Below are 17,041 nucleotides of genomic sequence, written 5' to 3' on the forward strand. Positions count from 1 at the left end.
TCAAAATTTTACAAACAAGCGAAAACTAACAGAGTTCAGCACCACCAAACAAACTTTACAAGAACGTTAAAGTGACTTCTTTAAGCAAAAAAGAAAGGCCACAACTAGAAACAGTAATCTTTATTATTTTCTTGCTTCAGTTGCTTTTGGGTTTGGTTTCCTTAAGGTGTGCATTTAGATTATTGATTTGAGATCTTGTTTTTGCTTGTTGTTTTTTTTTTATAGTAGTTACAGCTGTAAATTTCTCTATTAGGACTGCTTTTGAGCAAATCTTATGAGTTTTGTTATTCTGTATTGTTGTTTTCATTTGTTTCAATTTATTTTTTAATTTTCTTACGATTACTTTTTTTACCTACTCATTGTTAAAGAGTGTGTTGTTTAGTTTTTACATATTGAGAATTTTCCAGCTTTCCTGCTGTTATTGATTTCTAATTTCATTAGATTGTGACTAGAAAAGTTCTGTAATATTTTCTTCTTTTAAAATTCATTAAGACTTGTTTTAGGCCTAACGTTATGGTCTATTATGGAGAATATTCTTTGTGCACTTGAAAAGAATGTGATTCTGCTATAGTTGAGTGGAGTCTTTTGTATGTATCTGTTAGGTCAGATTGGTTCATAGTGTTATCAAGTCTTCTCTTTCTTTATTGATCTTCTGTCTGGTTGTTTTTCATAGTTGAAAATGGGGCATTGAAGTCTTCACTGTTACTGTTCTACTGTCTACTTATCTTTTTAATTTTGTCCATTTTTGCTTCATATATTTTGATGTTCTATTGTTAGGTGTGTATATGTTTGCAGTTTTTATATCTTCTTGCTGTGTGGAACCTTTTATCAATATATAATGTTCTTCTTTGTCTTTTGTAAGCTTTTTTTGAATTAAAATCTATTTTATTTGACATTAACATAGCCACCTCAGCTTTCTTTTGATTCCTGTTTGCATGGAATTTCTTGTTTTATCCCTTTACTTTCAACCTCTTTGTGTCCTTACATATACAGACTCTCTCATAGATAGCATGAAGATGGATCCTTTTATTTTATCCAGCTTGCCTTTTTCTGTTTTAATAGGAGAATTTAATACAAAGGTTTTATGAAGAAGTACCTTGAAATACATAAGTGTTTGAACTGATCCATTAGTTTTCCTTATCGTAGCTTCTTTCCAAATTCATAAATTTACCAAGAATATTCTTTTAGCCATTTCATCTGAGAGTATGGAAACATTAGCATATCATATGTTGTTTGATGAACTATACAATGCTCATTTGTCCCGGGATTGTTTGGAGGCATATCCAGAGTTAGATTAACATGACTGTGGAGACTTTTGCCCCTTTTATTTAGCTTCTGTTGAATCATAGCTGGTGTTTGTAATTTTAATAGCATATAACCTGAAGTTTGAAATCAATGCAATTAGAATGAAGTAACCAAACTACAGATATGGAGAGCAGATATTATCATTGGGAATTCACTTCTCTTAAGAGTAGCTAACGTTCTTGAGTCAATCTGGAAAAAAGAAAAGGAAACAATGATTATTACACTAAAGAAAATTGTGATAATATATGATCATTGAGATATTTTATTATATTTTGAATAGCTAGTTTATTTTAATGTTATTTTATTTCAAAATCATATGATAAAAGAAGCAGTTTTCTAGAAGTATACTGAATAGGGCCCCTGGAGTTTTCTCTGTTCCTTCCCAGTCTCACTAATACAAAGAGAATGAGAGGAGGCTACTTGGGAAGAGAAGTTGAGAAAGTTTTGGAAGAGGGGGAGCTGTGGGAGGAAGAAATAAAGAAAAAAAGGAATTCTCATAGAATCTTGGAAAGGCTTGGGAATGTGAGATACCAGTTATCTTGGAAGTCAGGGTGGACTGAAACCAAGAAAATCAGTTAAGTTCATATAAAGAACTAGTAGGCTCCATTGCCCAAACCCCTATTCCCACAAAAGATTAGAGGTTTATTATCCGAAGATACTAAATCAGAGAGACTCTAAACATGTGACCATCAAGCTCATTCAAGGGTGGGATAAGGTGCTATGCTTAACCAAGGAGATAAATACATAGAAACTCTTCACATGGAATGGTGAGGTTCCCCCCAGTTATTTCTTCTTGACTTGGCTCCCACAGCATCATTAGTGTGCTTTGCCCACTTTGGGAGGAGATTGGAGGATTCTCCTATGGTAAACTGAGCTGTTCCAGATGGTGAAAAAGTAAACTATAGATGTTGACCTTTTTCCCAAAGAAAAAGTGATCTTGCATCTTCTTCTATAGCTGGATTCTCTCCTTGTTGGACTTCTTGTTAAAATAAGCTTCCTTTATCTACAATTTGTAGTTGTGTAACACATAACAGCCTTAGGTTTAATTATACAAATAAATGTTACCATTCTGAGATGAAGAAACTGGGAAAAAGGGAACAATTTCAACAAAACTTCAATTGTGTATTTCTGAAAATATTCAAGTGAGTGTATTGGACTATCAGTGTACTTTTAAAAAGATACTATATTTCAGTAAATTATACTCACTTTTGTGCATTATAGTCAGTGATGAAGCAAATCACTGCACATCTCTCAATGGCTTAAAACAACACTAATTCTATTTTTCAGCTAAGGGTTGAATGATAACTGAGGGCCTGCTTCAAGTTCTGTGTTAGATAACACATCTGTTCTACATGTGTCTCATTCTTCTTGAAGTAATGGGCTAGCTAGGGCGTGTTCTTTCTATGGTAATGGCAGAGGTACCAGAGGTCAAACCCAATTGCCCAAGCACATTTTAGCTTCCACTTCAATCACAGCTATTAACACCATTCCACTGGCCAAAACAAGTCATGAGGCAGAGCCCAGAGTTATGGAGTGGGAAGTTATACTCCCACCTTTAATTGGAGGAATTGCAAAGTCATAGGGCAAAGGTTATAGTTTATGGCTGTACTTGAGTTGTAATAAGGTCTGGGACTATAATCTTTGCAAAGGTCAGTGGTCCTCCATCCTCTTCAGTCTTTAGATCCCCAGTATGACCTGAAAACTATTTGTGCTTTGAGAAAGTGTTACAGGAATTTTAATCAGTGATCCATTAAATGTACTTTTCAGAATTGAAATATGTATGAAATAAAGGTTATAGTATTTTTACTTTTATGAGTAAGCTATAAGGCATATTATATTGCCATAATTTTTACCCTAAATTATTTCTTTAAGTGAATAATTTTAGAACATTGACATAGAAGATATTCAACATATGTTTATTGTTTGGTTGATGTATTTTGAGTCTCAAATTATGGCATTATTGTATTATTTGGCAGAAAAGATTAGGAGGAGAGGGAGAAAAGGCAATGAGCATAAATTGAGTGCCTCCCAATATGCTGGATACTACAGGATAGCATATCTATATCTCATTTTATCTTGATGTGCTCTCTTCTTGTTGTTTTGGGTTATTTTGTTTTTCTTTTCATTTTTACAGATAGGATATCTGAAGTGCCCAAGTCAAGACCTTGGGCATATTCTGTCCAATCGGCAAACCCAAAGGCCCCTTTTCCTGCCCTTTAGAGGAAGGTGAGCTGAAACTTCTGCCTTGGCCACTGAGGAAGCTCAGTTTTCAGTTTTACCCATGTGCAAGTGTCAGTATTAACTCAGTGAGTAGGAAAAGAGCATTGCAATTAAGGGACCAGTGAGAAAGCTGTCTTAGATAAGGGAATAGAGTCCCATGTGAGAACTGAGAGACAGTGGGTTTATATCATATCTCATTCCCTCCCATTGTAGAAAAAACTAGAAGATGACTCATGGTCACTGTCCCACCCCAGTAAATAAATACCCTTCATCTTGAGGATTATGCGTTTCATTTTTGTTTTTTAGAAAATGTGTATATTTGTTACCTTTTAAGTGTCACTGAAAGTCAAAATAAAATATATAAAAAGCCATTATTTTAACTTTATTTTATTTTATATAGTTATATAATTACTGTATGTTTATATTGTGGAGTTATATATTACATATTGGTATATAATTATGCTTGCTATTGTCTAAATACTTAAAATATTTTTGTAGCATATGAATCATGCTTACATACTACTTTGTAATTTAAAAAATGTTTGCAAACTGTTCTTATTGCCCATGGTTGGCTCTGGTGTTTCGTTTACTGTATTTAGGTTAATTTGATTTCCTTTAACATGTCTTATGGACATTGCCCATACAAATGCTGAAAAGTTTTTTTCTTCAGTTCCCTTAAATGAGTTTATAACTGTTGACTTACTTATTAATGTCATGTTTTAAAATTGTCTTTCCTTGGAAAGGCAGTATGCAAATTATGTACCATATTTAGATGGAAGGTTTTTTCTTCTGGTAAAATTTTTTTGATTCTCTGTTGATTTGGCCAGGACATACATATAAAATGCTAAAAAGCATTTTGACAGAAAGTAGACAGATGGAAGACTAACAACAACATTTGCATCAAGGAATTAGGTGAATGGAAGATTTAAGAATCCACATAAATTAACCATATCAATTCAATAAATTGAGAAGGGAGTAAGACGTAATTGTTCTAACTTTACAGAAAATTATTTGCTTATTTTGGTGAAACCAATTGTTTCATATATGTGTAGATAAATTCATAATATATGGGATTTTTACCTTAACATGAAATTCTACATTTTAAAGGTTTCTTTTTTGATATATAGATGTGTTTCTTATTGCAGAATGTTTCGTTTCACTGTTTTGTAGTATAGCTTCTAATTAAATCATATAAGAATGTATATGGGAATTTCATGGGAAAAATATTTACAAGTAATATTCTTTTGATCAATAAGAAAAAAACTGTTGAGTAGATACTATCCTTATTCCCATTTTACACAAGAGGAAACTAAGGGACACAGGGTAAGTAACTTGCCCAAGGTCATGTGGAAATAAGTGGTGGAACCAGGAGTCAGACTTCTCCACCAATCTGTCTGACTCTTAAGTTTATGCTCTTAATGACATAGTCACATCCTCTAAGATAGTAGTAATTCTTAGAGCCCAGTCAACAGGCCTGTGGGAATCCTTGAAACCATTTCAAGGGTCACGAGGTCAAAACTATTTTCATAATACTATCAAAACATTATTGGCTTTTTTATTGTATAGACCTTTGAACTGATAATATGGAAAAACAATGGTGGCTAAAGTTGCTGCTTCCTTAGTCAAGGCACTGGCACCATACTATGCTAATAGCAATCATATTCTTCACTGGCATGCACTTGCAGGTAAGAAAAAAAGCCAGTTTCACTTAAGAATGTCCTTGATGCAGTGTTAAAATGATTAAGTTTATTAAGTCTTGACCTTTGAATTACATCTTTTTAGTGTTTTGTAAGACTAAATGGAGCTACACATAAAGCACTTAACACTGTATACCAAAGTGCCATGGTTGTCTCAAGAAAAAGCATTTGTGTAATTGTTTAAGTTGTGAGCTGAACTAGCCAGTTGTTTCATAGAACATGATTTTTACTTGAAACGATGACTGACAGACAAAAATTATGGTTTTGTAGACCTGAGTATTTAGCAGACAGTATAAACCTGTCACTTCAAGGAAAAGAATTGACAGTATTTTTTTGCCAGTAAAATTTAGGCAAAATTTTCTAAGAGAAAATTAGAGTTTTAGGAGCTTGAGTCTGCTGCTTAACAGCTGCCCAGTAATTAAAGACTTCAGATGAGATGGGTGATGATATAAATGAATGTGATATTTTAAAATAGTATAATGAAATGTGTTGTCACTTGGAAGATCTGTGTAACTCAGGGAACCAGTGTTTTTCAAATGACCAATGCACAGTGTTACAAAATCTCTTCAAAGCAGGAGATGGATTTTCATGTTAAAATGTATGGAAAGTTTCAGATTCCATGTTATAAATAACTTTCAGGAAATTACCACCTGTGAAGTTTTGATGTAGTATCAAAGAAAACTATCTTCAGTTATTTGGAAAGACTATTAAAATAAATTTCCCATTTCCCACTACTTATCTGGGAATAAGTATGAAGCTAGGCCTTTAAATATTTTAAGTTAAACAGTATATGGCAACAGATTGAATTCAGAGCAGATATGAAAATCTTCTATTAAGCCAGAACTTAAAGAGATTTTTAAAATTGTTTAATAGTGCTATTCTTCTCACTAATTATTTGTTTTGGAAATATAGTAAATCTTCATTAAAATGTTAGCCATTTTTTCTGTAAAATTGATTTATTGATCATTTTAAATAAATTAATACATACCAGTTTCTCAGTATTTCTAATATGGTAAATATTAATATATCTAACCCATGTAAACAAAGTGTTCTTTAGGGTCCTTTAAAAAAAAAAAAGAGTGTAAAAGAGTCTTAAGGACAAAAAAATTAGGAGCTGCTGCTCTAGAAGAAACATATTTAGAAAGTACAGTATAGGGCTTCCCTGGTGGCACAGTGGTTAGGAATCCGCCTGCCAATGCAGTGGACACGGGTTCGAGCCCTGGTCTGGGAGGATTCCACATGCGGTGGAGTGGCTGGGTCCGTGCGCCACAACTGCTGAGCCTGTGCTCTAGAGCCCACGCACCTAGGATCCGTGCTCCGCAGCAAGAGAAGCCACCTCAGTGAAAAGCCCGTGCACCACAGCAAGGGGTAGCCCCCGCTCCCCTCAACTAGAGAAAAGCCCGAGTGCAGCAATGGAGACCCAGTGCAGCCAAAAATAAAATAAATAAAAATTAAAAAAAAAAAACCATTCACTTTAAAAAAAAGTACCATACATGTTAGGACAGAGAAATTGAAATTGCATGTTTTTGAAAGTGCATTAAGTGGTCTACACTTGGTAGACAAAGAAGCAATTTCTTTGGTGTCCATTGTTAGCTCTTAATCAGATATCAAATATATTCATTTGAATTGAGTGTCTTTCTCAAAACATTTATAATTGAGAACTTATTTATTTTTTTTATTTTATTTATTTATTTTTTTAAATTTTATTTTATTTTATTTTTTTGCTTTATAACAAATTTAATCAGTTATACATATACATATGTTTCCATATCCCCTCCCATTTGCGTCTCCCTCCCACCCTCCCTATCCCACCCCTCCAGGCGGTCACAAGGCACCGAGCTAATCTCCCTGTGCTATGCGGCTGCTTCCCACTAGCTATCTACCTTACGTTTGGTAGTGTATATATGTCCATGCCGCTCTTTCACTTTGTCACAGCTTACCCTTCCCCCTCCCCATATCCTCAAGTCCATTCTCTAGTAGGTCTCTGTCTTTATTCCTGTCTTACCCCTAGGTTCTTCATGACATTTTTTTTTTCTTAAATTCCATATATATGTGTTAGCATACAGTATTTGTCTTTCTCTTTCTGACTTACTTCACTCTGTATGACAGACTCTAGGTCTATCCACCTCATTACAAATAGCTCAATTTCATTTCTTTTTATGGCTGAGTAATATTCCATTGTATATATGTGCCACATCTTCTTTATCCATTCATCCGATGATGGACACTTAGGTTGTTTCCATCTCCGGGCTATTGTAAATAGGGCTGCTATGAACATTTTGGTACATGTCTCTTTTTGAATTATGGTTTTCTCAGGGTATATGCCCAGTAGTGGGATTGCTGGGTCATATGGTAGTTCTATTTGTAGTTTTTTAAGGAACCTCCATACCGTTCTCCATAGCGGCTGTACCAATTCACATTCCCACCAGCAGTGCAAGAGTGTTCCCTCTTTTCCACACCCTCTCCAGCATTTATTGTTTCTAGATTTTTTGATGATGGCCATTCTGACTGGTGTGAGATGATATCTCATTGTAGTTTTGATTTGCATTTCTCTAATGAGTAAAGATGTTGAGCATCCTTTCATGTGTTTGTTGGCAGTCTGTATATCTTCTGTGGAGAAATGTCTATTTAGGTCTTCTGCCCATTTTTGGATTGGGTTGTTTGTTTTTTTGTTATTGAGCTGCATGAGCTGCTTATAAATTTTGGAGATTAATCCTTTGTCAGTTGCTTCATTTGCAAATATTTTCTCCCATTCTGAGGGTTGTCTTTTGGTCTTGTTTATGGTTTCCTTTGCTGTGCAAAAGCTTTGAAGTTTCATTAGGTCCCATGTGTTTATTTTTGTCTTTATTTCCATTTCTCTAGGAGGTGGGTCAAAAAGGATCTTGCTGTGATTTATGTCATAGAGTGTTCTGCCTATGTTTTCCTCTAAGAGTTTGATAGTGTCTGGCCTTACATTTAGGTCTTTAATCCATTTTGAGCTTATTTTTGTGTATGGTGTTAGGGAGTGATCTAATCTCATACTTTTACATGTCCCTATCCAGTTTTCCCAGCACCACTTATTGAAGAGACTGTCCTTTCTCCACTGTACATTCCTGCCTCCTTTATCAAAGATAAGGTGACCATATGTCCGTGGGTTTATCTCTGGGCTTTCTATCCTGTTCCATTGATCTCTATTTCTGTTTTTGTGCCAGTACCATACTGTCTTGATTACTGTAGCTTTGTAGTATAGTCTGAAGTCAGGGAGCCTGATTCCTCCAGCTCCATTTTTCGTTCTCAAGATTGCTTTGGCTATTCGGGGTCTTTTGTGTTTCCATACAAATTGTGAAATTTTTTGTTCTAGTTCTGTGAAAAATGCCAGTGGTAGTTTGATAGGGATTGCATTGAACCTGTAGATTGCTTTGGGTAGTAGAGTCATTTTCACAATGTTGATTCTTCCAATCCAAGAACATGGTATATTTCTCCATCTATTTGTATCATCTTTAATTTCTTTCATCAGTGTCTTATAATTTTCTGCATACAGGTCTTTTGTCTCCTTAGGTAGGTTTATTCCTAGATATTTTATTCTTTTTGTTGCAATGGTAAATGGGAGTGTTTCCTTGATTTCACTTTCAGATTTTTCATCATCAGTATATAGGAATGCCAGAGATTTCTGTGCATTAATTTTGTATCCTGCAACTTTACCAAATTCATTGATTAACTCTAGTAGTTTTCTGGTAGCATCTTTAGGATTCTCTATGTATAGTATCATGTCATCTGCAAACAGTGACAGCTTTACTTCTTCTTTTCCAATTTGGATTCCTTTTATTTCCTTTTCTTCTCTGATTGCTGTGGCTAAAACTTCCAAAACTAGGTTGAATAAGAGTGGTGAAAGTGGGCAACCTTGTCTAGTTCCTGATCTTAGTGGAAATGGTTTCAGTTTTTCACCATTGAGGACGATGCTGGCTGTGGGTTTGTCATATATGGCCTTTATTATGTTGAGGAAAGTTCCCTCTATGCCTACTTTATGCAGGGTTTTTATCATAAATGGGTGTTGAATTTTGTCGAAAGCTTTCTCTGCATCTATTGAGATGATCATATGGTTTTTCTCCTTCAATTTGTTAATATGGTGTATCACGTTGATTGATTTGCGTATATTGAAGAATCCTTGCATTCCTGGAATAAACCCCACTTGATCATGGTGTATGATCCTTTTAATGTGCTGTTGGATTCTGTTTGCTAGTATTTTGTTGAGGATTTTTGCATCTATGTTCATCAGTGATATTGGCCTGTAGTTTTCTTTCTTTGTGACATCCTTGCCTGGTTTTGGTATCAGGGTGATGGTGGCCTCGTAGAATGAGTTTGGGAGTGTTCCTCCCTCTGCTATATTTTGGAAGAGTTTGAGAAGGATAGGTGTTAGCTCTTCTCTAAATGCTTGATAGAATTCGCCTGTGAAGCCATCTGGTCCTGGGCTTTTGTTTGTTGGAAGATTTTTTATCACAGTTTCAATTTCAGTGCTTGTGATTGGTCTGTTCATATTTTCTATTTCTTCCTGATTCAGTCTTGGCAGGTTGTGCATTTCTAAGAATTTGTCCATTTCTTCCAGGTTGTCCATTTTATTGGCATAGAGTTGCTTATAGTAATCTCTCATGATCTTTTGTATTTCTGTAGTGTCAGTTGTTACTTCTCCTTTTTCATTTCTAATTCTATTGATTTGAGTCTTCTCCCTTTTTTTCTTGATGAGTCTGGCTAATGGTTTATCAATTTTGTTTATCTTCTCAAAGAACCAGCTTTTAGTTTTATTGATCTTTGCTATCGTTTCCTTCATTTCTTTTTCATTTATTTCTGATCTGATTTTTATGATTTCTTTCCTTCTGCTAACTTTGGGATGTTTTTGTTCTTCTTTCTCTAATTGCTTTAGGTGCAAGGTTAGGTTGTTTATTCGAGATGTTTCCTGTTTCTTAAGGTGTGATTGTATTGCTATAAACTTCCCTCTTAGAACTGCTTTTGCTGCATCCCATAGGTTTTGGGTCGTCGTGTCTCCATTGTCATTTGTTTCTAGGTATTTTTTAATTTCCTCTTTGATTTCTTCAGTGATCACTTCGTTATTAAGTAGTGTATTGTTTAGCCTCCATGTGTTTGTATTTTTTACAGCTCTTTTCCTGTAATTGATATCTAGTCTCATAGCATTGTGGTCGGAAAAGATACTTGATACAATTTCAATTTTCTTAAATTTACCAAGGCTTGATTTGTGACCCAAGATATGATCTATCCTGGAGAATGTTCCATGAGCACTTGAGAAAAATGTGTATTCTGTTGTTTTTGGATGGAATGTCCTATAAATATCAATTAAGTCCATCTTGTTTAATGTATCATTTAAAGCTTGTGTTTCCTTATTTATTTTCATTTTGGATGATCTGTCCATTGGTGAAAGTGGGGTGTTAAAGTCCCCTACTATGAGTGTGTTACTGTCGATTTCTCCTTTTATGGCTGTTAGTATTTGCCTTATGTATTGAGGTGCTCCTATGTTTGGTGCATAAATATTTACAATTGTTATATCTTCTTCTTGGATCGATCCCTTGATCATTATGTAGTGTCCTTCTTTGTCTCTTCTAGTAGTCCTTATTTTAAAGTCTATTTTGTCTGATATGAGAATTGCTACTCCAGCTTTCTTTTGGTTTCCATTTGCATGGAATATCTTTTTCCATCCCCTTACTTTCAGTCTGTATGTGTCTCTAGGTCTGAAGTGGGTCTCTTGTAGACAGCATATAGATGGGTCTTGTTTTTGTATCCATTCAGCCACTCTGTGTCTTTTGGTGGGAGCATTTAGTCCATTTACATTTAAGGTAATTATCGATATGTATGTTCCTATTCCCATTTTCTTAATTGTTTTGGGTTCATTATTGTAGGTCTTTTCCTTCTGTTGTGTTTCTTGCCTAGAGAAGTTCCTTTAGCATTTGTTGTAAAGCTGGTTTGGTGGTGCTGAACTCTCTCAGCTTTTGCTTGTCTGTAAACGTTTTAATTTCTCCATCAAATCTGAATGAGATCCTTGCTGGGTAGAGTAATCTTGGTTGCAGGTTTTTCTCCTTCATCACTTTAAGTATGTCCTGCCACTCCCTTCTGGCTTGTAGAGTTTCTGCTGAGAGATCAGCTGTTATCCTGATGGGGATTCCCTTGTGTGTTATTTGTTGTTTTTGCCTTGCTGCTTTTAATATGATTTCTTTGTGTTTAATTTTTGACAGTTTGATTAATATGTGTCTTGGCGTATTTCTCCTTGGATTTATTCTGTATGGGACTCTCTGTGCCTCCTGGACTTGATTAACTATTTCCTTTCCCATATTAGGGAAGTTTTCAACTATAATCTCTTCAAATATTTTCTCAGTCCCTTTCTTTTTCTCTTCTTCTTCTGGAACCCCTATAATTCGAATGTTGGTGCGTTTAATGTTGTCCCAGAGGTCTCTGAGACTGTCCTCTGTTCTTTTCATTCTTTTTTCTTTATTTTGCTCTGCAGCAGTTATTTCCACTATTTTATCTTCCACCTCACTTATCCGTTCTTCTGCCTCAGTTATTCTGCTATTGATCCCATCTAGAGTATTTTTTATTTCATTTATTGTGTTTTTAATCGATGCTTGATTCATCTTTAGTTCTTCTAGGTCCTTGTTAACTGTTTCTTGCATTTTGTCTATTCTATTTCCAAGATTTTGGATCTGGGAAATAGAATCTTGGATCATCTTTACCATCATTATTCTGAATTCTTTTTCAGGTAGAGTGCCTATTACCTCTTCATTTGTTAGGTCTGGTGGGTTTTTATCTTGCTCCTTCTCCTGCTGTGTGTTTTTCTGTCTTCTCATTTTGCTTATGTTACTGTGTTTGGGGTCTCCTTTTTGCAGGCTGCAGGTTCGTAGTTCCTGTTGTTTTTGGTGTCTGTCCCCAGTGGCTAAGGTTGGTTTAGTGGGTTGTGTAGGCTTCCTGGTGGAGGGGACTAGTGCCTGTGTTCTGGTGGATGAGGCTGGATCTTGTCTTTCTGGTGGGCAGGTCCACGTCTGGTGGTGTGTTTTGGGGTGTCTGTGGACTTTTTATGATTTTAGGCCACCTCTCTGCTAATGGGTGGCGTTGTGTTCCTGTCTTGCTAGTTGTTTGGCTCAGGGTGTCCAGCACTGTAGCCTGCTGGTCGTTGAGTGAAGCTGGGTGCTGGTGTTGAGATGGAGATCTCTGGAAGATTTTCGCCGTTTGATATTATGTGGAGCTGGGAGGTCTCTTGTGGACCAGTGTCCTGAAGTTGGCTCTCCCACCTCAGAGGCACAGCACTGACTCCGGGCTCCTCAATTTGGGATGATGTGTTGTCTATTCATGTATTCCACAGATGCAGGGTACATCAAGTTGATTGTGGAGCTTTAATCCGCTGCTTCTGAGGCTGCTGGGAGAGGTTTCCCTTTCTCTTCTTTGTTCTCACACAGCTCCTGGGTCTCAGCTTTGGATTTGGCCCCGCCTCTGCGTGTAGGTCGCCGGAGGGCGTCTGTTCTTCGCTCAAATAGGACAGGGTTAAAGGAGCAGCCTCTTCGGGGACTCTGGCTCACTCAGGCCGGGAGGGAGGGAGGGGCACGGAGTGCGGGGCGAGCCTCCAGCGGCAGAGGTCGGCGTGACGTTGCACCAGCCCGAGGTGCGCCGTGCGTTCTCCCAGGGAAGCCGCCCCTGGATCCCGGGACCCCGGCAGTGGCGGGCTGCACAGGCTCCCGGAAGGGCGGTGTGGGCAGTGACCTGCGCTCGCACACAGGCTTCTTGGCGGCGGCAGCAGCAGCCCCAGCGTCCCACGCCTGTCACTGGGCTCCGCGCTTTCAGTCGCGACTCGCGCCCGTCCGTGGAGCCCCTTTAAGCAGCGCTCTTAATCCCCTCTCCTCGCGCACCAGGAAACCAAGAGGGAAGAAAAAGTCTCTTGCCTCTTCGGCAGCTCCAGAGTTTTCCCGGACTCCCTGCCGGCTAGCTGTGGCACATTAGCCCCCTTCAGGCTGAGTTCTCGCCGCCAGCCCCAGTCCTCTCCCTGCGCTCTGACCAAAGCCCGAGCCTCAGCTTCCAGCGCTGCGCGCCCCGGCGGGCGAGCAGACAAGCCTCTCGGGCTGGTGAGTGCCGCTTGGCACCGATCCTCTGTGTGCGGATCTCTCCGCTTTGCCCTACCCAGGTATGTGGGGAGTTTCTTGCCTTTTGGGAGGTCTGGGGTCTTCTGCCAGCGTTCAGTAGGTGTTCTGTAGGAGTTGTTCCACGTGTAGCTGTATTTCTGTTGTATCCGTGGGGAGGAAGGTGATCTCCGCGTCTTACTCTTCCGCCATCTTACCCGGAAGTCCCGAGAACTTATTTATATAACATTGCTAGTGTTTACTGCAGTTAACATGATACTAATGTGATCATTTACTTGAGAATTGTAGACCTTTATAAGCTATAGAGATATGATAAATGTTATTAGTTGACTACCTACTTAATTGCCTAATGTATTCCTTTTTAAGTGAACTCTTAATGGAGTCCATGGACTTACTTTACTGCTGAGAATTTGGTGGATATGTTGTTTCCTGGAACTCGTGGACTGTCTTATTTATGTAGTCAGGGGTAAATGTTGAATGCAGTTCTATTCCAAGGGTTTGGTGAATAGATACTAAAGTTGAAAATATCTAAATGTATGTTTTTCTGAATCTCTCTCTGCAGGATGACGTACCTTTGCGAAAGACTTAGAAGCTAACCAGAAAATGAGCTTAACATCCTGGTTTTTGGTGAGCAGTGGAGGCACTCGCCACAGGCTGCCACGAGAAATGATTTTTGTTGGAAGAGATGACTGTGAGCTCATGTTGCAGGTAATTGTGTCTGCCTTCTGTATGTGTCTACTCAAAACCTGGAACTGACATGAAATATTTTTCTACTCCTTTGCAGAGCAACTCTGCTTAACATTTGAACTTTCTGGCCCTCCCTCTTTAAGCTCTAGTTACTAGTTTAATAAATTTTCTCCCCCTTGTATCATGTAAAAATAAGTTCTAAGTCTCAGAGATTATATTTTGAAAAATGAGAGCTTTGAGTAGAGAAGTTTGTTTTTAAGAAGTAAGAAGTTTCACATTCTACACTTTTAAAATAAGACTTGTAAATAATTCATAAAATTAGTATAGCATAAAGTAAAACTGAATTTTAATCATGGGTACTTAATTGATACTGGAATTAATCTCTTTTTCTTTTAGAGGTTTTCATTATAATATCTTCCAGTAGTTTGAGCATACAGATTGTTGGCATTTGCTGAATTATGTATAAAGGAGTTACTTTTAAAACATACTTTGAAGATTTTTTAAATTAATTAATTTATTTTTAAATTTGTTTATTAATTTATTTTTGGCTGTGTTGGGTGTTCATTGCTGTGCGCAGGCTTTCTCTAGTTGCGGTGAGCAGGGACTGCTCTTCATTGCGGTGCGCAGGCTTCTTATTGTGGTAGCTTCTCGTTGCGGAGCACGGGCTCTAGGTGCAGGGGCTTCAGTAGTTGTGGCTCGCAGGCTCTAAAGCGCAGGCTCAGTAGTTGTGGCACGGGCTTAGTTGCTCCGCGGCATTTGGGATTTTCCCCGACCAGGGCTCGAACCCCTGTCCCCTGCGTTGGCAGGCGGATTCTTAACCCCTGCGCCACCAGGGAAGCCCTTTTAAGATGTTTTTGAGCAAAGTAATTAGAAAAATGGATCCCCAGGTTTTTGACATTTAGTTACTTTAATAGGTCCTGACAATCTAGAATAGAGTCTTATCCCCTTGCCCTCCCCCCTTTTGTTGGTTAAAAACTGTAAACAAATACTTAGAATAGAGAGATTTGTTCTGTTAGCCCATTGTTTCTCAACTGGGGTGATCCTGCCTCCCCCCAACTCCCCCAAAAGATATTTGGCAGTATTTGGAGACATTTTGATTTTTTTTAGAGACAGTTGATTTTGTTTTTTATATTTATTTATTTATTTAGTCATTTATTTATTTATTTAGGCTGCCCCAGGTCTTAGTTGCGGCACATGGGATCTTCGTTGCGGCATTCAGGATCTTTAGTTGCAGCATGCAGATTTCTTAGTTGCAGGATCTTTAGTTGCACTGGGATCTAGTTCCCTGACCAGGGATTGAACCTGGGCCCCTGCATTGGGAGCGCAGAGTCTTACCCACTGGACAACCAGGGAAGTCCCCATTTTGATTGTTGTGCATGGTAGAGGGTTGGAGGTGTTTGCTACTGACATTCAGTAGGCAAAGGTCAAGAGACCGGGGGGGTTGCAAACATCCTACAGTATATAACATACTTCTTCATACCCCTTATACCGCTCCCACCAAACACACCCAACAAAGAATTATTTGGCCAAAAATATCAATAGTGCTGAGACTGAGAAACCCTACGTTGTCCCCAGAAAAGTCAGATTTGCATATGTTTACATACGTTTTTACTTTAAAATTAAAGAACTTATTTCATAGTTTTGAGACAGTAAAAGTAAAGCCACTATATAGCTATATGAGTATATGAGTTACATGTATAATGAAACCTTATTTAAAGAAATTCAATGAGAGAAATAGAATAGTACAGAGATTTTTCTGGGCTCCTCAGTGAGATGGAATAGTGAGACTAGCAACTGAGAAGAAGGCAGTAATGATTCTATTTGGATATAGGCCCCTTGTAACTGAAACATATCTTAGGTTCAAACTGGGGGGAACTCATTCATTAGAGAGTGGAAGAGGTACTTTCTATGTGGCATTTGTATCAACCAGCAGAGCAGTATCTTAGGAAATGTGGGAATGGCTGTTTAGGAACTTGCAGAATAAATCTTTTCTTACATGAAGATAAGATTAAGAGACATGACTGGTAAGGTGTCTGTGTCCTGGATTATGTGTAACAAATGTAAGTTGTCTGACAATTTGTGAGGTGGAGGGAGGAAGCTGAGAGTCCAAGGAGACCAAGATGGGTTCCAATTTACAGGACACACCGTCGGAGAGGAAAGAGCTACACAGAGAAAGAACTCTGTGGAGGATTACCCTTGAGTATGCATTTGAGTATTGATCAGCACACATATGTGAAGAGACTACCCAAAGGCAGGGGAAAAAGTCCCCTGTTAATTAGAGTTAACAGTACCCGGCACTAACAGGGTCAGGAATGGTGCCTGTTGCTAATAGCCAGACTGGAAAACCTCACAATTCACAGGGCATTGGTCTCTACCCCTTAGTAGTGGGGAAATAATTAACCCTAGTCTGAGTTCTACTCTTATCTCAATCTTAAAAACAGTACTCAGGGGCTTCCCTGGTGGCGCAGTGGTTGAGAATCTGCCTGCCAATGCAGAGGACACGGGTTCGAGCCCTGGTCTGGGAAGAGCCCACATGCCGCGGAGCAATTAGCCCCGTGAGCCACAATTACTGAGCCTGCGCGTCTGGAGCCTGTGCTCCGCAACAAGAGAGGCCACGATAGTGAGAGGCCTGCGCACCGCGATGAAGAGTGGCCCCCACTTGCCACAACTAGAGAAAGCCCTCGCGCAGAAACGAAGACCCAACACAGCCATAAATAAATAAATAAATAATTTAAAATGCCAGTTCTAAGCTTTCCCCATGAAGATTTAAAAAAAAAAAAAAAAAAACAGTACTCAAAAGGGTCACACTGTTTTTAAGTAAATTAGCTGTGTCCCAGACCAAAGTTTAAGAATATTTATAGGAATACAGAAATACAAAGGTAAAATTCCCAGTGTTTGTTAGCCAATAAAAAATTATCAGGCCTGTAAAAAAGCAGGAAAATGTGACCCATAATGAAGACAGATTAAAGATTTTTTGTTTCTGAAGAGTTTGGCGAAGTTTGGCAAAATTTAAAAATGGCAAAA

The 17,041-nt window shown here is 38.1% G+C and overlaps 1 protein-coding gene across 8 annotated transcripts in view; it reads left to right on the forward strand.

Annotated features, from left to right (window-relative positions):
• The window catches only part of CEP170 (centrosomal protein 170), a 145,198-nt gene that overhangs the window by 27,021 nt on the left and 101,136 nt on the right, over window positions 1-17,041 (forward strand). For 7 of the 8 annotated variants that reach the window (XM_082615760.1, XM_082615761.1, XM_082615757.1 and 4 more), the window contains exon 2: window positions 13,893-14,038. In XM_082615760.1, the coding sequence (XP_082471886.1) occupies window positions 13,934-14,038 (105 nt within the window). In that variant the 5' untranslated portion in view covers window positions 13,893-13,933. Of the gene's footprint in view, window positions 1-3,457; window positions 3,532-13,892; window positions 14,039-17,041 lie in introns of those variants that run through there. The other variant, XM_082615758.1, reaches the window with a different exon arrangement.

This window comes from Mesoplodon mirus (assembly GCF_964341445.2).
Source record: "Mesoplodon mirus genome assembly, chromosome: 3".
NCBI lineage: Eukaryota > Metazoa > Chordata > Mammalia > Artiodactyla > Ziphiidae > Mesoplodon > Mesoplodon mirus.